Source organism: Orbicella franksi, chromosome 3, assembly GCF_964199315.1.
Source record: "Orbicella franksi chromosome 3, jaOrbFran1.1, whole genome shotgun sequence".
Classification (NCBI taxonomy): Eukaryota; Metazoa; Cnidaria; class Anthozoa; order Scleractinia; family Merulinidae; genus Orbicella; species Orbicella franksi.
In genome coordinates, this window is record NC_138147.1 from 7850001 (window position 1) to 7874924 (window position 24924).

General features: G+C 39.4%; 3 protein-coding genes across 4 annotated transcripts in view; 1 reads left to right on the forward strand and 2 right to left on the reverse strand.

Moving 5' to 3' along the window:
• Nucleotides 1–1221, reverse strand: part of LOC145483003 (fibroblast growth factor 1-like) — a 1443-nt gene extending 222 nt beyond the window's left edge. Inside the window, exons 1-2 of the mRNA XM_081461626.1 lie at nucleotides 974–1221; nucleotides 436–539 (exon numbers count right to left, since the gene is read on the reverse strand). Coding sequence (XP_081317752.1) covers nucleotides 436–539; nucleotides 974–1205 — 336 coding nt within the window. The 5' untranslated portion in view covers nucleotides 1206–1221. The remainder of the gene's footprint in view (nucleotides 1–435; nucleotides 540–973) is intronic.
• Nucleotides 1222–8386: 7165 nt separating this feature from the next.
• LOC145480388 (putative fibroblast growth factor 1) lies at nucleotides 8387–9916 on the forward strand (the record flags this gene model as incomplete). Its single annotated transcript, XM_081458670.1, has 3 exons — nucleotides 8387–8792; nucleotides 9070–9173; nucleotides 9612–9916. Coding segments are annotated over 3 exons (783 nt in total), but the record flags the coding sequence as incomplete, so codon positions are not given.
• Nucleotides 9917–11384: 1468 nt separating this feature from the next.
• LOC145482997 (fibroblast growth factor 1-like) lies at nucleotides 11385–24252 on the reverse strand. 2 transcript variants are annotated; one of them, XM_081461621.1, is made up of 4 exons: nucleotides 15866–16316; nucleotides 15438–15753; nucleotides 13089–13192; nucleotides 11385–12554 (listed from the first exon to the last, which is right to left on the reverse strand). In XM_081461621.1, exons 1-4 carry the CDS (start codon nucleotides 15884–15886, stop codon nucleotides 12321–12323), a joined length of 675 nt encoding a protein of 224 aa, XP_081317747.1. In that variant the 5' UTR covers nucleotides 15887–16316; the 3' UTR covers nucleotides 11385–12320. The 2 variants fall into 2 exon arrangements, 1 of the variants encoding a protein (XP_081317747.1); XR_014048859.1 differs by lacking the exons at nucleotides 11385–12554; nucleotides 13089–13192; nucleotides 15866–16316 and adding an exon at nucleotides 24026–24252 and having other exon boundaries at nucleotides 15658–15753.
• Between the last annotated feature and the right edge of the window lie 672 nt (nucleotides 24253–24924).

Below are 24924 nucleotides of genomic sequence, written 5' to 3' on the forward strand. Positions count from 1 at the left end.
AGAGTGATGGAAGCGTAGATTAGAAAGAAACAACGCTATCAATTTCTTTTTCTCAGCAAAAAAAAACAAAAACAAAACCAACCTTTGGAGTGGCTCGTATCGTAACCATGACTCACCAATTTACACTAAAAAAGCAACGACACGCGAGTCCTGGCAAGCGCGGGAAAAGGCGCGGATGGACCAATTCACAATTAAAATCTGATAGGCTTACTTCGAAAACTCAACGACTAATCAACCCTGATCTGCCCATCAGTTTTTTGCTCTTAATATGAGCAGTAAGCCTTGAAACTCAATTAAAATTAAAACACAGTTTGGGGATTTTTGACGAAATATATTTGGTCGCAGCAGTCCTTTAAGAAATTCAGCTTACTGAAATTTACAATGACAACGAATATAGATACTGTAAACAAGGAAGGGGAAAATTACTTCACTTACCAACCCGCGCAGGGTCCCGTCTCTTCTCATGGATAGGTATCTGCCCGTCGCTGTACTCATTAGTCTGACGAGACTGGGACCGAATGACTGCATCTCAAACAACACTGACAACAACACAAAAGAAAGATGGGAAATTATTTAATTATCTTTTTTTCTTCAGCGTCAAAAAGGACAAAAAAAAAAAAGACTGAGGAAAGTTGAGAATGAAAATCTATTCCCACGTCGTCATCCCTTGAGAATTCAGACATAGAATACTTTTTTTTACCGATATTCAGTATGACTAATGATGGTATGGACAGCCGGTGAGGTTTATGGGCCTGGAAATCGTGGAAATTGAGAAACAAAATCCTTGATTGAAATTTACCCTCGCAGTTCTTGCTTTGTTGCAATACAAAACATCTGAACGGTCGTCTAGCTCCCTGTGTGATCTTAATTTAGTCTGCTAAGACTTGACTGATAAGCTTTTTTAAGACCTGTTAAGGAAATGAATATAGTTTGCAAGGCGTAATAGTTGTCATGGTAACTCTGTTGAGCTTACCATACTTGCTGCTCTGGTCAACTGTCCCCTTCACTACCCCACTGGGAAGGATTTGAAGATGATAGCCGCTACGGCAGAATATTTTACAGTGTGTCGTAGCTGTCGGGCGTTTTGTGATCTTGCGAACGCGTTTAAAAGACGTTTCTAAAGACTGCTGTGGCCATTTCTGCTTCCTGAAAAGGAACGTTTTCTGGAAAGAGCTTCTGGTCTTGTTGTTGTCGTATTTAGCCATTGAGGTTGATTGGTAATCCTTGGACATCCTTGCATCTTTCTTCTGCGTTTTTGCCCCGTTGAGCGGTGCAGCTGAAATGTTTGTCTCCGTAAAGCAAAAGAGTTGAAGAAGTAAAAGCAGGAGCTGTATGGAGTTCATGGTTGACTGCATTGATGGGAATTAAAATTGTACAGAAATAAATTTTAAAGCATGTTGCAGAAGGGGGCCTGCATCTAGTTAAAAATACAACACTTAACACTTAACCCGTAAACATCATTCTCAGCCGAGGATATTTTTAGTTTTAGCAACGCGTTGGCAGAACAATTTACAGAAGAAATAATTAATATTAGTGAGACCACTCTCTTGTTAATTCAGCGCTCGATTCGTTGAAATGCGTGGCATCAAGATCAAAATGGAAGTTGTCTCCACTACGCCGGAGAAAATTGAAAACGCAGCTTTATTTCTACGGCCAGGCCTACCGTCCACACTAATCCGTCACGAAAACGGAGCTTTTCGAAAATTCTTTTCAAACAGAAGGAATTTGAAAACGTCGGCTTATTGTTTTCTTGTGGACGGAAAGCATTTTGAAAACGCAGCTTTTCGATAACCAAGACCTCACGATAATCATGTGATTTCCCTTTTCGAGATCTAGATTCCTCAAACACAAATCCAAAATGACCGGTGATTGTTGCTTTTTTAAATTCCTCCGACGTAGTGTGGACGGAAAAGATTTGATGCGTCAGTCAGGGTGAAACCTCCGTTTTCAAATTCCTCCGCCATAGTGTGGACGGGACATTTTGGCGACTTGGCTGGTAAGCCGCCCCAAGAAAAAAGAATTTAATATTCCCTCTGTGATGGAAACAAAACTCAACGTTTAAAAAAAATAAAAAGAACAAGCTCTTTACAAAACAGATATACATCAGTTTTTAAACGTAACGGTGTGTTAAATGATTACTAGTGAAAATTGTGAATTTGTTTCAGAATTTGCTATGTTTTCATGGCCAAGTTTGTAGTCACGGCAAGGTCAGCTTAATTTATAATGAATTTTCTGTAGACCGTAACTGATATAAAATTAACTCCTTTTTTCGGGATGTTACTAAAACTGGTAACCAGTACCAATCGGACTCTGCTCTAACAAGAACGTACTGATTATCTGGGGACGAACCCGGTAGATAATCACCAAGACCGTAACACTTCCTCATATTTCCCCAAATTGTTGCCTTTAATTTTCGAACTTTTTCGTTTCCTATGTTCGCCATTTTGAATTCTCAGGCCGGTTACCGCTGTACAATCGTTCCCAGACTCCAGTTGCCGGGTCTCTGTTCTCCGTTCCCCGTTCCCCGTTCCCCGTTCCCCGTTCCCCGTTCCCCGTTACTAGTTTTAGTAACATCCAAGTGGAGGTGAAATGAGTTAAATTGTGCAGTCAAATCAGTATTTAGAAAATTAAGAAACGAGGTAATTTATTTATGCCGAGTCAAAGGCTGGATGCTGAATCCTGTACTTGAAATAGAATGCTTAACACAGAATTTCCCGAATGACTAACCGAATGCAACCCTAACTTGTTCAAATAATCTCGGTCACTGTGGGTTTAACGTCTCATTAGATCAAAATTTCTGAAGCCTACCTTTATGTTTTATTCTTAATTCTTAATCCATGTGGACAGTATAAGTTTCTATTCACGTATAAAGCAGACCCGTTTAAAGAGGGATTGGAAACGCAAGACGAATTAAGCTGTTTTGGCAATAGTGAACTAATGTATTGCGCCCAACAGGGTATCTTTTGGAGTTCCCTAGCGCTACGACTCAAGCAATCTTTAGCTTACTATTGAGGTTCTTAAAAGTCACTTACACAGTCTGTGTTACTCAATCCGGCATAAAGGGACACAGGGATTACATTTGTAAACGTTTTGCGACTTACGTTCGCATTCACAACCTATTTAGATAACGCACCAAACGGGCGAAGTAAAATCTCTCAGAGGTCTGTCACATTGTGTCCAAGGAATGGTTTCAGCGAGTCGTAATATATTGTTTTCTGTTGGATTGATCGCTCGCAACTCAGGCTTGACGCTTAGCTAAAATTTGTGTGGAAAGTTTCAAGAGACACATTTCGGTACATCCTATTGCCGTTTGTAAAGAAATAAAAAGAAATCAAATCGTACCTTTGCACCCCCATGAGATAAAAGCAGAGTTACATTTTTTTGGTTCTTACCTGGTCTTGAATTAACTCTGTTTAACTTGTGATCACGAATAGAGGAAAATGGCAGCTGTAATCTGCACTTTAGCCTACACCAATGTTGAAATGATTTCATCTTTTTATCAACATTGCAGACATCATGAATTCAATAAAACGGGCGATGACACAATTCACAATTAGCACTTGAACAACCAGACACTGTAAAGTTCTTAACACTATATTGTAAATTCAACGACAAACTACGCTCAAAGTGACAACTGTAAACAGAAGAGATTTATTTAGTTTCGTCACTGCTTGTTGTTAACTCGGTGAATGGAAGCTTTGCGGTTTCTTCGTTTCAAAGGCACAGAATTGATTTACCTGCTTGAGATACCTTCGTTTCATTTACCCATTGTATTGGCTCTGCAATGTCGTAAAAGGAACACGCTAAAATTACGGCTTTTCTTTCACGAACAAAGCAACACATTGTCAAGTGTATACATTATTAGCACGTTCGGTCGGGCATTCAAAAGAGGCAGTTGAATTGACGTTATTACTTCCGGAAAACGACCGGTTTCCTTTAAAATGCTTTAAGCTTAAAACTAGTTTCAAAACTCCCTCAAGGATATTTTTTTCGAGCGCAAGATTTTTCATCTCCCAAAAGGGACTTCCAAGGAATTCACTTTTAATTTAGTGTTTGTTTGTCATCTCTTGAACTTCCATTTAAACTGAAAAACGACTCTGTTGTAAAAGGTTTGCATGACTCCTCTCTCTCTTTTTGTATTCGGCTCGAAATAAGCGCTTAAAGAAGCCAATTTTCACTGCATATAAATCAGCGGTGAGTCTTTGACCTCACGTGTATTCAGTGCGGAGGTTTTGTTTCTTTTCAGTTTAGTCAACCTCCCATGACTCGGCATTTTTCTTTGGCAGCTATGCGCCAGGTGGAAAATACCATTGTTAAATTTGTCTTCTGTGAAATGAAGGTCCTGCCTTCTCCACTGTGACTGTAATAAACACCATTGAGGGCGGAGTGAAGCAACAAAGACGATACAATGCATGTCCGGCCTTTTAGATCCTTTGCCCGCCTTCTTTATGAATGTGTTCTACGTTCTTGTCTCTAAACGCAAAATATGAAATAATTGATGTTTCATTAAAAAGACAAAAACGTTTATGTAACAACTTTTCTGATGGCTGTGTACGCTTTCGATGCAAAACATTTCTTGTTGGAATTTTCTTTTAGCATCATTAATGAACTGTGCTGATTCGGAGCTCTTGTTTAACCGAAGATTTTGCTCTGTGACAATCTATGAGGATCATTCTTCAATGCGTTTAGTTCCACGCAAAACACCTGAGCAAAGTTAAGTATCTGATCAATTTAGTTGTATACCCAACATAAACATGTGTGATTTTTCTGCCAGAATTCTAAGCCATGTTGTATTTGTGTTTTACATGATCATTGAGGCTTAAGATTTGTTACGCAATAATACTGAAAAGCGCACTTGAATAAGTTTTTAGAGAACGATTTTAGTTTACATGTGTTACGCCATTTATTTCACACATACTCGCGAAGTTTCGTATTTACTTACTTACCTAGTCATCTAACCTTTCTGTCGATGTTGTGACATATACCCTTCATCTGACTTACCCTACTCACTCATTCGCTGCCTTAACCTGCTCATTTCCCCAAGTTAATTTCTTATTCTTTTATTCATTGAAAGACCTATTCAAATGAACTTTTTAGAAACGTTTTTTTTTCTGCGTACTTTCACCGATCTTCCCTCTAACTTTGCCCGGTTTGCACTTAAAATTGGAGTTCTTTCTGTATATTTTCTTTCCTCTGACCTTCGTTCTTTAAGTCAATTTTTAAGCCAGCTATTTCTGATTCAGTTTTATAAAGAACTTTTCTACCAAATCAATTCAGTCTTACAAACCTTTGTTCTCTTTTTGTCTTTAAATTCCCGCATCTTTTATCAACACCTTAATCCCGTTTTTCAGTCTTTAATACCTGCAACAACCCACGCCTTTCAAAAACCTATCTATTTTTGTCTCAACTATGCAAAGCTTTCGTTCGCCACATACTCCAATACTTCCTTGAGTCTCTCATCGAAAAGAAAGAAAACAATCAAAAGCTCGTTTCATGTATTGTATAATCTGCACAGGCGCTAGACTTTATTGTCAATGAGCCAAATCATGTTTGAGTTAAACCCTGGGAAAACGGCCATGTTAAGAACATTCAAATGTGCTCTTGGACCAAAAATGGAAAAATTTTACCCGTACTGTTGGTCCTGATTTAGGTATCTTGTGCGTTAAGTTCTGACAAATTACGGAGAGCTTTTGAAAAGAGAAATAGGCTTGCTCATAGAAGTGAAACAGAGACAAAATATAAAAAAGGGGGAAGACAACTGAAAAGTAATTCGGTTATTCGTCTGAGGGAATCCCATTTTACCCTTGTCAGAGAGAGCAGCGAACCATTCCCTGTGACGGGATGCATTTAAGAGAAATGACTCTTCTGACAGGTTCTGAAAGTCTATTCTTTTCGTTCTTCGTCGGCAGATAATTAGCAAGCGAAGTCGGCACAGCTTTGTCTACAAATATTACAATGTTATTGGTCAAATCACAGCAATGGAACGCAAATCTTCTTGCGTTTTTTGCACCAGACGTCTGTTGCCTTCACTTTCAGTCCGACGGTCAATATATTTCTCGACAATAGCTCGCATAGAATGAAAAAGTGATTAAAGAATAAAAAAAAAAAAAGACATTGGTGCTCAATGTTTTAAGTTCAGTGTTCCGACTTTGTCGCGCAATCAGTAGGAAAAATCTCTCCTGCTTATGTTCAACACTGAATCAAGCAAAGCAAATAGATTGTTTTGTTTTTCGTCCTGTAAAGGCCCCAGATAACAGTGATTTGCATACTCATTTCTTTCCCTCAATTTTTCTCAAGCTGTTTTCATACTGTGAATTTAACAGCGGTGCATTTATTTTTATTGGAACACCTACCTTCAAGCAGATCCGCGCACTCTACGATTGTTTACATCTTCCACAGCATTAGCTCGGTTCAAAAGTTCCGGTTTTGGCCACCGGCACACCAAGACGTCTTCATCTCTCAGACAAGTCTGGGTAAAATTGCCTTTTGCAAGAATATTTTTGCATTTTGGTCAAAGGTGACTTGAACATAAAAGCACAAGTGTGCTGGCGACGCCCTTACAGAGTTACATCTCGCGATAGTAGGGAGATCTTTATGGCTTCGCCTAAGGTGAGTAATCGATTTTAAAGTGGAAGCATTTACTTTAGAAGCCAGTATGTGGTAGGGGAATTGAATAGCAAAATAGTATAGTTTTACGATGTTCTATTTCAAGTACATGCTAGCAAAGCGTGGGCAGTGCTGTAAAAAACTCGTGTTTTTGTCAAGCTTTGGCCTTGATTGTCCGCACGGGTGGGTACTGTTTCGGCAGTGTTTAATCGGCTGAAATGGTATTCAGATAAAAGTTTTGTAGACATTTACCGGACACAATAATTTCAGTGAGAATGGAGCTGTGAATTGCATTGTCATCTAACTCAAAAAAAAGTAGATTTTGATGATCTTAGAGCAATGAAACTACGTGAAGCGTGTTAAAACTCTTATTTCTTTGGTAGTAAACTTTATTGCTGATGAAAATCAGCTTTCAGTATTAAGGGCGCGTTAATTTTAGCAGAGAGCATATCAAAAGGAAGGAAGAGATAAAACCTGTCGTTTTCAAACCACGGCCAAAACCACGCGTGTAACTTGGGTTTGAGGTTAAGGGAGAAATGTCTGCTTATATTTCTACTTGTACGCCACGTGATGTTACAAAATTCTGTTCGCGTGCCTGTATCTACCATGATTACATTTAAATCCTTTTAAATTTCTTTAAATAATTTTCTTTGTATTTGATGGCAAAACTAAATTATTTCTATTTGTCTGCTTGCACTCCGGGACCCCTAGTTTAGCGTGCTTAATTAGCTTCTAAATAACAGTATTGATATAACATAAGGAGAGATGCACGAAACGGGCAGAACGTTTTTGCAATGTAATGTGAAAATTGTATGCAATGCAGCTGACAATTCAAAACCCGTAGAACAAGTAGCACCCGATCTCTGTCTTACCAAGCCGCCCGGTTTATATGATAGCCTTCAAGACTTCATTTAGTAGCTGGTGTGTGGGGTAACTCGACTATTGTTTTCCCTGGTTTATTTTTATTCTCTGAATGGCAATCACATTCAATGCTACATCCACGTAAGTTTGGTTACAAGCGGGACGGTGGAATTAATTCAGCACATGATATCTCGGGAACAAACAAACAAATAAATAAATAAATAAATAAATAAATATGTCAGTCGTACATGTTGACAGAGCCGCAGTGACGTAGGGCTCCGGAAGGAGGGGTCCAGGTTCGAGCCCGGGTAGAACTGTGTTTGGGAAAGAATGCGAATTACCGGTGGTCTGGTATAATGGAGATCAAAATTGACATGAAATTTAAATTGAAAATCATTTCACCAAGGATCCCATGATGCTTTTTCTATACTATTGTAAATTTTTGCTCTCTGAAATCTATTTAATATCGTTAGTGGTTTATTATGGTTTTCTAAGTTAATGTTTTTGAATTCAAAATATGATAACATGTGTTATTTAACAAATTGACGTCAGTTTTTCATGCGTCTGTCCTGTTACTGATCGTGAATTTCGTCATAACGTTGTCAAAGTAGTTGTGAATCCACGAGGCGACAGCCGAGTGGATCTGCACGTTATGACGAAATTCATTGTCAATAACAGAACAGACGCATGAAAAACTGACGTCAATTTGTTTTTCACAACAACAAATTGTCGACTTGTCCGCTCTCGTTCGTCGCGTCAACATCGCAAATATTATAAATTCATGCGTCTGTCCGCCTATCGACAATGAAAATTAGCCAATGAAGATTCGCATTCTGAGAAGTCGAATTCCAGTTTTGTGCTTCGTGCAAACCGGCAAGGTGATTATTTACAGTCACCTCTCTCTTAATGGACACCTCACCTGGTGTGGGTTCCTGCCAGACATATTTCACAGCTCTTACCATGTCGCCTTACATGTAAGAGATGTAACACAGGCTTTTTCAGTGATGACCTACATTTTTTTTCTCCACAGCTTACAAAAACCTTATTAATCGTTTGTGCAGTGGTGGTTCTTGCTCCATTCCCGTATGTGCTCGCCAGGCCTACTCAAGTGCAGGGGAAACGATGCGTTCCAACTAAAAGTCTACAAATCAATGATTCAACGTCACGCATTAGAATCAACTACCAGATCTTCAAAGTGGCATCAAAAACACCCTCTTACGTCCAGATTGTGCAGCTCTTTTGTAAGACGGGATATTTTTTGGCGCTTAATGTCACCGCAAAGAAGAATCGAATCATAGGAATCGTGAACCAATCAAGTGAAAGCAGTAAGTCACTGATCATTTTATCGTCCTCACCCAGCCCCTGACGGGGATGTAACATTATAGTGGTCATTTTGTTTCAGGCTTGGCACTTAAAGTAAGCATAACATGGCTAAAAATCTCAACTGGCAGGCGGCAGACCAGTTGACTATTTAGAAAGCATGAAAGAGTAGTTGAACTCGAGTATTTCCTTGCTTTGTAATCCATTCTTCAAACTTAATCCGTCCTTACTAAAATTTAACATATTCATTAATATAATTGTGCCATTTTTTTTCCAATTCAGCATTTTTCGAGTCCCAGTCCCTTGGAACAAGCATTGTGAGACTGCGGAATCTTGTCAGCGGACGGTTTCTGGCGATCAATGCGAAGGGACGGGTCGTTACTCAGGTTAGGACTTTATGTAAGATCTTGTGACTTGACGCAACGGTTTTTGTTCTGCGATGAGAGCACGTTGCGAGACAAGCTTCATGTGTAATTTTTACAGGACATTCCTAGGGGACAAAATTGTTGTGTGAAACATGCAATTGTTGCTATGGTTGGAACTGATCCGATTTGTACAATCGTTGCAGCACAACAATTGCATTTTGTTGCAGGGTATTTAAGTATATTCGAACTGAAAAGCTTTCTATTTTATCTATTCTTGGATTTCCGCAAACATTTTTTTTTAATTGTGTTCAAACATCCAATAAAATTATTCAGGGCTTGTAGGCGAGTCTTCAACAATACGTGCACATGCTTAGTACCTGGGCTCCAAAGAGGATAATAAAAGACAATCCCTAGGGTAAATAAAGGGGAAATAAAACTTGGTGTTGTTGTTTCCGACAGGCAAAAGTTTCAGATGAGAGCATTTTCAAAACCATGTACGAGGAAAACTATTTCCACACCTTCACTTCGCATAAGTATTTCAAGAACCGGCGCCATGATTTGTTCCTTGGAATCAAACAGAACGGCCACAGCAAGTCGCCGAAGCTCTCTTCTCCTGGACAGATGTCTGTTCAATTTATTTTACTGCCTAACAACAACACTGAAGAGAAAGCTAGAATTATGGCATCCGCGAAGCAAAATCGCGTAAAACAAGGAAAACGAGAGATGTGGTGAAACTCTAGCGCGAACAAAATTGTAAAGTAGGAACATTTGTATTTCATAGAGCAGTTTTCAATTGAATGTCGTAAAACCAAAACCAAAGTGATCACTCTGACCAATCACAAAAGACACAGAAAATACAGAGAACCAATCAAAACTCAAAGTAAGTAGACATAGCTGTCATAAAGCGCGGGGAAAATGTGCGAGCGAATCACGATTGCTTCTGCTAGTCTTCTGGATTTACTTCTGATTGGATGAAAAAGTGGCGCGAGTTTTTTTAAGCCAATCGCGCAGCGTACTGATGCAAAACCAATGCAAACGCGAATTACTTTCGACTGTCAAGTGAAAACTGCTCAAAATAGGTTTTCAAAACTCCTCGGAAAATGTTCTCTTCAAGAAATAACGACGCCTCGCATCCGCGCAAATGAATTAGGCCGTGGAACATCGGTATATGTGTTCCGCGGTGGTCCGCAACTTATTCATTAATATATCGTATTTCTCATAACATGCACAAAAAGGCAAACAGTTAGAAAAGTGGCTAAAGTTATCTGAATTGTAGTTAGCTCTTACTTTACTCTGCCCTTTACCGCTTTGTCGAAAATCTCTCAACCGTCGATGTTTTTTAACAGGGGATGACCTTCTCTCGTAGATCTTTTAAACTATATAAACTATAGGTAGGATATTTATCTCTTTTTCAATGTAAGCCTAACTCCTGTACATAACTTCAGTGGCTCTTTGTATCGCAGGCTAGAAGTTCAAGCAGTAAATTCAAACCCCGCTATAAAAACGCCTCCTCAGTTTTCTCAGGTAGTGGTTTAAGTGCTTACTTCGTGAATTTTGCCTTAACCCAATTACGGAAAGGAGGCGCGGTGACCTCATGGTTGGTGCGCTCGTCCCCGGATCGAGCGATCCGGGTTCGAGCCCTGGCTGGGGACACTGTATTGTGTTCTTGGGCGAGACACTTAGCTCCCACAGTGCCTCTCTCCACCCAGGAGTATAAATGGGTAACGGAAAATTGTTGAAGAAACCTAACAAATTGCGGGGAGTGACCTGCGATGGACTAGCATCCCGTCCAGGGATGGAAGGGATGCTAGTCGCCCTCTAGCCGCTTCATGCAACAGAAACCGGAATAAGCTCCGGCAGCTACGAACCAGTCAGCTCCAAGGCTTCATTTCGACTGCAGAAAAGACCTCTTTAAATTGATTCGCATTCTATGCGAGCAGACTAACCAATCCGAAGCCCAAGATGGCTTTTCTAGGCGTCTGATTGGTATAATATGGACGCACGACGGAATGCGAATGACTATATGAAGTCGATCCCTACAGTGTCTACACTGAAACAAGTGAGACGAGTGTAACGGAGTTTGACTGTGCTTTATCTATATTTCAAATAAAAATCAAGCCAAATAAAATAAATGTTAAGACTGTAAATACCACAAAGATATGCAGTTTAATAATGTTTTTTTTAAAAGCGTCAATTGCACCATTATTTATTTATTTATTTATTTATTTATTTTTATGGTCATAAGCTGAGCTCAATATCACGAGTTGTTGGGAATAAAGTTCAATTGCCACGGTTCAAAATGAAAATTGAATAAAAGCTCGTTGTCATTAAGAAAAAGCTGGAGTAATAAACCTAATCACATAAGACCAGGGTTAAGGTTGGATCCCAGGAAATGGTCGATATGGGGAGGAGAGGTGGAAGGGTGGGACTCCAAACTTACACACAGTAGACCATTCCCCGGTGTACATTCCCACGTGATTGCAAATAAATGTCTACTGTTGCTATTATTTTAGTATATTCTTCTTCGAAATTTGGACGGGAATGGATGAGCGTTGGAATCCCTGAATCCCCTCCCTCATCCTCCGACTAGATTCTTCGTTAAAGGGATAAATTATTTTACTATTTTATGACTATTCGGGCTTTAAACACAGTTACCCCATATGGCTGATGTTCCAGTTAAAGGGACATCAGCCATATCTTATTTTTCGCATTCGTATGTTTTCGCTCATTAACAAGGATATAATGTCCTCTAGCTAAGGTATTTTGTCTCAAACGAATTGAATACAATCAAACTATCGGTCTGTTAGTGGTAAAAACGTTACTGAAATAGTAAATAACGATTAAATGATCAAAAAGAGAAAATCAACGAAACTTATTTAATAAGAACACAACTACCTACTAAATTGAAAATAGCTTTAACACACGCTCTGTTTCAGACTGCAAACAATTTGATAACAAGCGAAAAGCGGCAATATTATAAACCATTCGCGCGCGCTAGACAATTCACGAACATTCTCTAGAACCCAGGAATAGTCGGCCAGGACGAGCTTGTAATCGGCGCGCGTTTTCGTGGAGTCGATCGTAATTTATCTTTCCCATGATAACTCATGGCGTGCTCGAAGCCAAAATCGTCCCGCTGTCTCTACAATTGCCTGTTGCTTTTTGTTTTTAACCGAGAATTCCATCAAGTCTTGCAAATCGCCAATTATCAGCATTGAGAGCGATAAATTGAACGGCGTCCTGTCCTGGAAGCGTAGAAGTAGCTTGTTTCACTTCTCCATTCTTTTTTATGCTAATGAACATGTCGTAATGTTCGTTCATGTAATACTTGAACGACGCAAACGATACAAAGAGATTCTCTTCGTGGTTTTGATAAAATAAACACTCGTCCGTTGCATTTTTCTGTAGAAGAAAAAGAAGCGGTTGTTAAATGCAGAAAATATTCGCGAGACTTTTGTTTTACATCTTTTACTCCCCTAAGCCCCCGAACCAAGTTAGAATTGAAATTGGCCGATTCTTTTTCTCTTTGCTGCTTTGGGAATGTGTTCGCGATAAAGCAGCTCTCGTAAGGTCTCACATGAATGGCTTGAAACCCTTTGAGAGGACAACAGAACAAACAACAGAAACAATGCCCCCTAGCCCCAAAACGGTAACGGCTGCTGCAATGACGACAAATTGAATTACAAGCTTACGAGAGCTGCTACACTATCGAAAGCCAGGCGTGGTGGTGAAATGTTAACATGCAAAAGATCGAGTTATTCTCAGTGACTCATTTGTGTTGATGCTATGGAAACGAATTCAGAATCACTGACGAGGCAAGCGGAACTCAAACCGCTGGACATGACTTACAAGCATCATGCAAACAGCCCCTAATTGTCCCCAATCAGCGAACTTACCAATCTTCCAGCTTAATGTACAAGTCAACAGTTTACTTACTTTTGTCTGAAGCACTCCTTTAGAATCGATCGCTAGAAAATTTCCAGTTTCAATGCTCCGGATACGGACAATGCTTGGACCAAAGGATTGAAGTTCGAACTTGACTGCAAAATACAAGGAGAAAATGATTTGTACACCACTGCTTATTAATCTGTAAGTCCGTGGCTTAGAAGTCACGCAGACAGCGCATTTCTTTTTTACCAGCTGAATATTTTCCTTCTAAGCCTCGAGAAATGTTGAGCCAACAAGCTAGCACATTTTTGTGTGCGTAAACTGATTTACGCAAAGTACAAACGGACACGACGATGATAGTAGCTCGTTTGCAACTGACGTCATCGCAGGCACGTTGGATCGCATGGAGGTACCATTAAAGAAGCATTCTTATCATCTAACATGGCCGCCAGGGTGTTTGTCATTTGAATCTCTCTGGAATGGTTTCAAATTAAACCACTTATAGGCTCTTGATGGTTTGGTAAAATTTCTCAAGAGCGAATTCAGCAGTAAATCCTCAGATCACCGGAAAAAGGCAAATAATTAATGTAATAAAATTAATGTTATTGATAGTGCTGTGGCTCTCTTGTTGAGGAAATCTCTCTCCCTAAGACATCCGGTTTCATACAGATTTTTTGTTTTGTGTCAGTCCCGGCCGCAGCGGTGCTCCTGGCAGGACAAACGCTAGAAAATTCTAAAGAATTTTGTCCGATGCGGTAAGGCCTTTGAGTTTTAAAGGGCGTCTGAACACAGCACAGACAAAAAAATGCCACTTGAATTGCAAGAATGTAACATCATGTTTACCTGTCCTTCGAATAACAAATACTTCAAGAAGTGAGAATATACATTCGGCAAATTAGAACTTTGACCGCTGTCCAGTTCGTCAATATCCGTGCAATAAATTTTGCTTTTTCGCTTTTTTATTTGTTTATGTACAGTGTTCTCTAACGGCAATTTACCCCTAGCCGACGCAATTAGTCCCAAAATGGGTTGTACTGGGCGCGAAAATGCTCATCAAAATTGGCAGTATGCAAAGTGGAATGTACGAAGCAACTTCTGTTCGAGATAACTTCGATGGAATCGAAAAACAATAGCACGATAGTACTGTCTCCATAGATAATAAAGGGTCTGTAAATCAAATCAGTAATCGATGAATCTCTATGCCTGCTTTTTCTATCCAACGGAGAACTTCGATCTGTGCGGAATGATCTTATCCCCCACTAGTCAGAATTCATGGAACAATTCATAGGAACTATTTATAAGAAGTATAAATCTACTATGAAGCGTTCTATCACAGATGCCGTTCTCTTATTGGCCACGCTTCTTGTTATTTATTCCATTGTAGATAGTGAGTAGCCTAACAGTGCCGGCGCGGTTGTTAACAAAATGACGGCCGCGTCTTTACGTTTTCGAAGTGTCTATGAAGAGGATATAGATAAAGTTTTGAACAACTATCCTGTCGTCAATTAATACCTGAAAACAAATTAGATTATGATGAATGCTTGCCTCCCAAGCAGCAGACATTTAAATACTTATACAACGTTGCCAATAAATCACAAGTAATAATAGATTTGATGCGCCTAAGCCCTTTATATCCGTCGGTGCTATATATAGATATTTATTTATAAGTTAGCATAGTATCACGACGGATATTTTTAATGTTCATAAGTTATGCATTGAACTTGCTCTATGAGTCTGATCTTCTGTGGGTAACGACCAGTTTATTTACGCTTCATGAAAGCCATCTTTCGGAGAGGCAATTCTGCCTCTTCTGGCAGAAGGTCATTTATCGTGGTTTTACTTGACCACTCCGAGCCAAACACTTGAGCATGAGAACGAGCTTCCAATTCATGCAGTGATGTCTGTCAGCCCTCCCCCGGTCCCCACCGGCTTTCCATGAATCTTGCTTGCTTTGTTGTGATTCATTTCGCTTAGTCAGCCGGCCTGATTTTCAATAGCACGTGTACAGTACAAAGACCGGGTCGCTACTGCTGCTGCTGCTGGGAGAGGTAAATTGTTGCAGGTGCTGTCAGCTACTTCGGTGTTCATTTTTTTTTTTTTTTCATGTGGTTTACGGGGCACTTTATCTCCGACGGTTTTTGTCATCACAAAATTTCGAAAAGCTGTCATTTTTCTGCGGTTTTGACATCCTATTTAATTCTGCTTTCCTGTCAAATGTCCGTCGCTATTTAAAGAGCTTGTCAGACCAGATAGGAAATTAAATGAAAATTACTTTGCACACGCCGCGGACCTATTCTTTATAGTTAAAAAAGAATTCCCACCGTCCTGAGTTGGACTGAGAAAGAATTACGAAATATTTAGTCGTAAGGCAATTAAATCATGAACTAACACACTCACCAAACATACTCAACTGATTTAACGAGCCTGAAACTGTGCCATTAACGTTGCAGTGAAGGAACAATCCTACACGACCAAACAGCCGAACTCGCTTGCTGTTTGTTGGGAATTTCGTTAACTTTATGGGTCCTCGTTCCTTTACGTGAACTTCAGGTCTTCTATTTCTAGGCGCTTGCTTCCGAGGCTGAATTGTTTGAAACTTGTGAGAGCTGCGATCTGCGCTCGATCTTGTCGTGTTGGAGTTTCTTTCGCTTCTTAATCCACGCGCCAGGACATTACTCGGAAAGAGTGTTACGCACAAGATGGTTACGAACAGCTAGAAATGTAAACAGAACGGTGAGAAAAGTTCACATCACTCAATCTTAAAGCAATAATAAACAAAACGAGGCCATTATCATGTTTAAAGCAATTAGTACTGAAAACGTTACCATTAAAAATAAACTGCTCATATCGGCCGATTTGATCCGATTTACGAATTGCAGCGAGCACGGCAGCAAAAGAAATGAAAAGAACCTAGTGCTAGCCCGCAGCGAGCCTACCCTGAAGGGCAGATACTGTTTCTTATAACCCAGACAAGCCGGGCGACGATCAAGCAGTGATTGCCAGCAAACTGACACCAGGAACGTTTCTCTTCAGATTTCGTACTTCGTTTTTTTAGACTGAGTTTTTTTAGCCAGTATAGGAATTTTAATACGCCTAATCGGACTATCTTCTTTTCTTCACCTCATCTTGGTCTTGTTTTAAAAACATCATGGTATGCAGCTTGCCACCCACTCGGATTGAGAGGGGAGTGGGCGCGTATATCAAACGATACCGCTGCCTTTCGCATCGCTCAAACAGCTTTTCATTCTAGAGGAAATGCTAAGAAGTTTTACCTTCAATATAATTTTTATTATCTATCCAAATGCACGAGCTCTTAGAAAAAATATGGGGCCACTTCATTTTCTAACAGCAGTATAACAATTATTTTCAAGCACTTCCGTTTTGTTAAGTGCTGTATGATGCTGCATTTCCGTCATTCAATTTCCATCACCGTTTATAGAGCTTATGTCATGCACATCCCACCAGGGTCCCAGATTTAAAAATGCGGGGAAAAAAATGCCCATTCCTTGATCTGGTTCCAGGATTAATTTATGGTACTTTTGAAAAAACAGCGAAAGCTTAAAAGAATGACACTGATTATATTTCAGCGACAGATTCTGGGGTTAGACAGTATCCGCAATGGAAGACAAAAATTCCGATCACATGAAAGAATAATGATTACTTATCAAAGTATTTTGTCTTTCTAGAACTACAGTTCATTCGTTTGTTTACCTATGTTAGATTTCTTGTTAATGTCTTCAGGTCCATCGGTGGAATCGCAACAAATTAAGGGAACAAAACAGCGGAAAAATAAACTTAACTTGAGCTAGTAACGTCGGCCTTTCCGGAATCGCAATAAAATTTTGATCCCTGTATATATAAAAATTTCGGCCAAATTTCATTCAAAACGACTTCTACGTACCCAGAAAGTTCATCTCGATCGGCCGATAAAGTATTTCAGTCCTCAACGTTATATGAATATTTACATTTCAGTTTCTCAGTATATGATCGGTCACACATTGTTTTTGAGTAGTTGACCTGATTAATTAATCTCTTTTTAATACCTGTCCAGTCTCATACGCCGACAGATTGTCATTATTTCGGTCAATTTCTCAATCGTTTTGCACTTGTACTCACAATTGTCGCATGGAACATGCCAAGGCCGGCGAACTGTTTCGTCTAAACATATATGCGTAATAACTAAACTTGGATCTTCAGAGATAGGAAAAAAAACCTTCACTTTATTATTTCAAGTGAGCAAATTCCTGCTGTTACACGAAAAAACATTTATAATGTTTGTCAGTATGATTTGTTTTCCCACAGTCACAAGGGTTGTAGACATATTTCTCTTCTGCGTTTTCTTTCTTCTTTTTAAAGCGTTGGACACTATGTGACTTGCAACAATTGCGCGTAAAAAGAGAAATCAAATCATAATAGCTGGTTACTTTGGCAGATTAACAGAAATCGCTTTACAACAACAACTAGCTTTACTTGCATGACCATAAATACATACAGTGTTGCAAAAGTTTTTGTAAACTAAAACTACAGTACACCTTAACAGATACCTACTGCCAATCACACCAGAGTTATGCCGACAAACGTGGATTATTAAAGGCCCTACTTTTGATAAAACAGCGGACCACTTAACGCGGAATGACTCGCTTGTTGTCGCATCGCTTGATTTAGCATTGCACGAGCAAAAATCCCAGGTTCAAATGAAAGCTACTGAACAGTTCTTTCACGTGGTACTTTAGTATGCTGTTCATGGTGACCAGCTCTAACTTATAGTTTGTGAATAAAACCCTAATGTGTGACTGACGGCCATTCTGAATGAATGCTATCAAGCAGTGCTTTCATGTTATTGCTAGAAAACTCTTGATACTTTGAGACTCTTAGAGGTATTAAGGATCTAAGTCCAACAAACGATAAAGCTAAGCCGGTTTAACAAGTTTACATCAGGACTTATCAGCATAACTGACAGTGTGTGCTACAGGTATCTCGCCACTTGTATTTCTGTGGCCACATGATGCTGAATCAAGGACATGCAGATCAAGTAGTTAACATAAAATTTGGTAGCGTATAGGGCCATCAATAAATTTGTGATGCAACTTGGGGCAACTAGAACTGATTAGTAATAATTATGCTGACCAAGGTGTTTCAATAACTTTTAAGTCATCAGGGGTCCGTAAATGTGGATAATAGCTTAGCGTGTGAAAACTAATTTCAATGAAAGATATTAAAATACCGCTTTTTTCAGTGGTACTGTCTATGAAAGTTCCTTGACATCTAGAGTCTAAAATGTTCTTGAGTTTCTCTTCAAAATTGCACATAAAGATATTGGCCAAGAAAGAAAGCATGTTCATTTTACCTTCCTGTGTAGTAGGTGAATAATTTTGCACGCGGAGGTTTTAGAAGTTTTGCAGTTTGTTATTGTTAAGAGAAACCGTCTCATCAGTTGACCCCCGCCCACACTACGCCGGAGAAATTCGCAAATGCAGCTTTATTTCTACGGTTAGGCCTGTACAGGCCCGTAGATGATCCCTAAATTGGACCGCAAATTAGCCCAGGGGCCTGTTTCTCGAAAGCCCCGTAAACTTTTCGGGCCCGAAAAGCCATTTTTAGTTAATTGGTATTTAAAGACAGAGAGGTGCGTACGCCTGAAACTTCTTGTACGGAATGGAACCTCTGTTTATATTAAGAATATATGAATAAAACAGCTCTGCAACCATAAGTTTTGAGATTTTGCAACGGCTTACCGGGTGCGAAAACTTTTCGGGACCTTCAAGAAACGGGCCCCAGGACCGGAACTGATTCCACCGCAAAAAGTTAGGAATGGCGTGGACTCCATGAAAAGTCTATGGATGGATACATATATATTTTCTTCGGTGAAGGAAAGACAAGCATCTCAGGCATAAGAGCAGCAATAAAAAACGTGAAACGTACCGCGAAAAATACAAAATTGACTTGTGTCGACTGTACAAATTTTTCGTTTAGGGGAAGCACTGCAAAAAGAAACATGAATCGGCTTCCAAGATACCTCTGCCATCTAATTATAACCGCATAGAACTTTTCCCTGTACATAAATTTTAAATCCACTGTCCAAATTCCTGAGTCCTCACTCTTCAATCTTTTATGGCGAGGCGACCATTTCCGGTCTGGAATCGTTTACGGTGCAATTTGGTGATCACTTGCGATGCGGGGATCATTTGCCGGCCTGTACAGGCCTACCGTCCACTCTAATCCGTCACGAAAACGGAGCTTACAAACTGGAGGAATTTGAAAACGCCGGCTTTTCAAGGGACCCAACAAATATTAAGCTTTGTTTTTAGTTAGTCTTTAGATCTGCTACAAATTGATAACTGTTTTGAAAGCAGCTACAAATGTAAACAAAATTGGTCATTGTTGAAATAAATTTCATATATTTTTTCTTTTTTGCGGTTACGAAACTTTCGTCCCCGTCTGGCTTGAAGAAAACCGATCAGGTAAAGAAGCCGGATTGAGCAATGATTCAGAGTAATGTGTGTCTCTCAAATCATAGAGTTAATTTTACACTGAGGAAAACAGAATTACTAATCCCCACACGCACACATCGTGCCTGTTTACGCTAAAAAAAAAAATCCGCACGCATTCTAAATAAGTGTAACGACACTTTCCTTCACAAAAATTGGCTGCATTACTGTCTGTTATCTTAGAATACCATACCGAAAATGGTTGTCAACAGTTTGTTCAAGCCGACGCTTCTCAAGTCGTCTCCTCTTGATTCTGCACCAAATTGACTGATCTAATACGAAAAAATTCTCAGGTTTTCATCGTAAGTTAGAAATTAGAACTTGGGAAACAATACTTTCTGAGCTGAAAACTGTCCTGCACATAATCTTCGCCTTAACAGTACAAGCAAAGATTTTTATGGCTAATATGACCACGACCAAACAAGTTCGTCGATGACAATTAAAATAACAAATTATTTTCTGATTACCGACTAGTTTCGCGCGTGTGTGGCGGATTAAAGAGCCTCCTTCATTAGAAACAAATCAACATTGGGTAAATTCCTTTTGAAAATGATGTTTGCTTGAAAACCAAAGGGTGCATAAGTGTTGCGTTAAAAGATTGCGACAACAACACTCTAGCTCGGTGGTCCTTCGTTCATCCGTGGTTTACATGCTTGACAAGCTGCGGAGTCCTCGGATTTAAAGTGATGTGGAGATGCGAAAGTTTCTTTGTTTTTGTTTTTGTTTTTGTTTTTGTTTTTTGGTATTTTTTGGTATTCTTTTTTTTTGGGGGGGGGGCGGTATTTAATCCAAGTTTTTGAGATATTTGGGGCCTTAAATTGATATAGGGGGGAGCCAGTCTTTGGGGTAGTGTGATTTTTGCAGAAGTTTCAGTTAACGTTACTTCTAGAATTTTGTGCAAAATAATTCATTAGACATGCCGCAGTATAAGGGGTTAATTATGAGTTATGATTGTTTCGGGTTTTGAATTAACCTAAAATAATTTTGCGCTATGTTTCATATTGTTCCTGTTTATAAATAGTTAATTTGTTTTGGTTAACTCGACAGTTGTATTTCAACAATTTACCTTGTAAGAGATGGAAAGATCATGGAAACATATCGTAGACGTACATGCATACATGACATAACATTTTTGTTAACATTTTAACCTTTTTGGTGTTTTCAGACATTTTTCAGGCATGGAATTTTTTAAGCCTTTAATAGTTTTGGCACATGGGAATGTTTTGATTAAGCCCGGCTGAGTATTTTCCCTCCTGGGCTGGAAACACACCACAGAGGCCTGTCAGTCTATATGTATCATCCCATTAGATCCTTCAAGTATATACGCAATGCAATTGTTGACCTTTTAATCCAATCTGACCGTCTAAGCACTTGAACGAAGCAAACTTGCACGTACAAACAGATTGCTCGTACAGCGGCACGTGCTGAAAGGGCACTCAAGGTTGCTTTTCACTGGCGCATATACAAAAACACCAGCATGAAAGGGAACACTGAGCATAAACGACATAACGGTATACGCAAGCTCGGAATAAACGGGATTCTCGATACCGGTTCATTTTCGTCAAATACAAACGCGTGGCTTTGGGACGAGAACGCAAACCAATGTCCGCCATGTTGGGTAAAAAATAGAATCCACAGCTACATACCGATCAATGAAAATTTCTCATTCCGTAAAATTGACAGGCAGCTCGGTTTCAGATCTTACATTGTTAGAATAGGATCTTGGTTTGTGTTCGTAGCGCTCTGAAACTATATTGACGGGCTTTTACAACCTCTGGAAAAAAAAAGACAAAACTAAAACAAAAAGCAGAAACCGAGATAAGTTTGAGTTCTTTGCGATATGAATAACTACACGTCACTTTATTCCAGCGACGATCTTTATTACGTTATGGCTTACACTCGAATGCATGTCGGAACATGGACTCACGCTACTCGCATTTATTCCCATCGCTGTTAAAATAAGCCGACACATTGATTTCAACAATAATGAATTACGAAAGGACACCCCAAAAGTAAACACCCAATGACAACGCAAATGTTAGCAAAGTATTTAAAGCGGGTTTAAACCACGGCCGAATTAGTAGGCTCCATTACCAGCCGCTGTTCGGGAAAGGAGCTCGCGCTCCTTCCCCGAAGCCTCGGGGAGGAACGTAGACCAGACAGGTATTTAGGTATTTAATGGCACAAGTACTTCGCGCAAACAAGGCAGCAATATTTTTAGATATTGATCAATACGCATTATTTGAAACTGATAAATGCGGTCACTTAAACAGGAACGAATAAAACAATAGATGGTTATTTTCTCACCTCCTTGATAAAAATGATCCATTGTCAAGTTTCAAGCGATGTGAGTTCGCGCGCGCGCCTCTTTATTTGCTTTGATACGTTCTCAAGATTACCAAGGCCAATAGGTGTTAAAATACTACCCTTAGTTTTAAAAATAAACCCGCCTTTCAAGTATTTTTCGCAGACTTAGGGCCGATCTTATGTGTGTGGGGGATTTTTTTTCTTCTTCTTCTTCTTCTTTGTTTTCTGTTTCATTTGATGCAATCGGCATTCTATTAAAAGCAATCGCTTTGTTCAAGTTATCCATGAATGAACACAAGACACAAATGATGAAAACTAGAGAAACGTCCGGGTGTAACTCATTTTCAACACAATCGAGCACAGAGTTGCGCACCGGCACAGATACAGCCCTCTCTTACAGAGGTTTATGAGGCCGAAATAAGGCGTCTTCGGGAAGAGAACCACTATTTGAGAATTCAGCACAACTCCATTATTACTCAGCTGAATGAAGTCCTAGCTCAGCTTCAACAAGCAAATGCTGAACGGACGTTGCTAAAGCAGAGAATTGCAGAGACTGAAAATGTTTTCTACAACACGAAAAAGGATTTCTTTTCTTTTACGTTACGAAAGTGAAAGCGTGATAGTTTTAAAACTAACACCTCTTTTTTTAAGAGCCGCGTCAGCAACCGATGCTTTTGTTTTAAGACTCAATGAGAACGATCACATTGATCCTTTTTCAATCCAACGGCTTAGTCGGGCGATTTTTCTAGTCCAAAGCGCGAGTTTTCGTACACAAAGCCTTTTCTGTTCTTTCTTTTCTTACGAGTAAGGCAAGTTAGTTTTAAAATTCACAACTCTTGACCAAGTCAAACCATCGATACTGAGCTTCTTTGTTTTGTGGCGTTGTGCTGCGCGCTATTATCAACTGATCAAAAATCGTATAAAAGAATTCAGCATTTCCAGGTTTCTTGCTTGGGGTGAATAACAATAATAATAAACCTTATTACATACTTCCAAAGGGCTATTCGGTATGTACTTAGAAAAAAACGCTTAAGACATGTTACATTACGGAATATTTCCGCTTATCTCACCATTGAAAACCCTTAAAAAGATTAAAAAGATCCTCAAGAAAAAAAAAAGATTGAGTTTTGTTTGTTTTTTTTTTTTCCCTCTCGTTCTCGCGCCGAGTATAGTTCGTAAAGGTTTTTAACATCGAATCATCCTTATAGTGTTCATAAATTTTTAAACAACTGGTTCGCTGATGCACAAAACATATTGACTGAGAAACCAATTAAGCATACTGAAGCGCATTTTCTCCCCCGAGTACCCCTGTATTAACAGCACCTTAATGTGCAACTTTCCAAACCCCTCTCCCCTAATGCCGCTAATTTGACACGCCGACAATTTTGCGACGATTTCAAATCCATCTTCGTGGAATCTCGGCACAATTCCCTAAGCGCAACAAACAACATAAGGCTTTTGTTTGGACGAATTTGACTCACTACAATGGGCCATTTTTTGATACGTACGCAAGAGTTCCAATGTATTAACATTAGTATTAATACTGACATCGTTTCCAATTCCTTTACTGCCCTTTTATCGTCAGTTCGGCTTCATTTTCTTTTACAGCCATCCCCCTGCGCTCATTCAGCTTGGTTTTTTCGCGGCAGAATTTTTCTAATTTGTCAGTACAGAAAATTCATCCCCAGATTGCAAAAGAGACTTTTTGGATCGTCTTACCTTCGTTGCTTCGTTCAGCTTTATGAATCGACATCGCCTTGAATTTTGTATTGATAATTACGAAAAAACCCGATATGGAAAAATCGCGATGATTTTTCTTTTTGAAGAACATGTTGCAGATTTGCAGCTTTAACAATAAGAAACCCTGGTCAATTTTGCCTTTGCCAGCCGTCGAGGTCTATAATTGTTTTCATCACGGGAGTGTTTCTCCCTTATATTTGATTCCGGTACATGTTTCTCCTAAAAAACTCTCGGGGTTAGCAGGGCCCTCACGACACATATTCAGTTCACACCGATCGTGATCAACTGCTCCGCGAAATTAAATCATGTTGTACCGAAACAACAGTGCAAACATTTCTCAAAGATACGACAGTATGGATAATTCGAGATCAAGGGTGTAAGTAAAAAAATCAATGTAGAATGATTCGTTTTTGTACCGTGAGTCTTTCATGCTCGAAGTAAAAACCTTACCGAATTTTTTTACTTCTCTAATTCTGTTACTTGCTCTTCTTCTTCTTCTTCTTCTTCTTCTTCTTCTTCTTCTTCTTCTTCTTCTTCTTCTTCGTCTTCTTCTTCTTCGTCTTCTTCTTCGTCTTCTTCTTCGTCTTCTTATGATTATTATAATTCTTTTTCGAAATAGAAGTCTCAGAGCAAATTGTGTCTCCAGGTCCTCCAGAAACTTCGGTATCCTAGGCCTAGTTCTCCTAGTTCACACAAACGACATAACGACATAAGAAGGACATTATGACGTCATGTTTGCTGTTTGCGTGTGAACATGCTGACATAGTGGCATAATAGCAACATAACAGCATAAACATAACAACATGAGGAAAACAAAAAACAAAAAAAAAAACACCGGCCCGGGTTGTTCGAAAGGTGGATAACGATATTGTAGTCAACGTCCAACACGCTACTTGGCCTTTAACCGTTAAGACGAAATGTACAATTTAACGAGTGCGAACAGAAGCGATGAAAAGGGAGCGGTTGCTACAAACAAAATAAATTACAAGTTATAGACGAATACAATAAAAGAAACAGAAATAACGAGCCGAAGGTAGACGATACTTACAAACGTTGTATGACTAGGAAGCTGAGGTACACGTAAAAAAGGAAAACGGCAGGGCGGTAAACGAGACGAGAAGACGGTAGCGTCGCGAAGAAAATGCGCAAATAAACTAGAAAGACGCATACAAAAGGGGACTGAAACAAAGCAAAATTATGCGAAAAAACCTAACAGAACATCGATAACGTGAAAGCGAGATAAACGAAAAGAATGCGATGATCACGAAAGAATGCACGCACAAACGGAAAAAATAACAATTAAATGCGGCTGCAACAAACCATATCCAGCGGATAGCGTGATTGGCTTT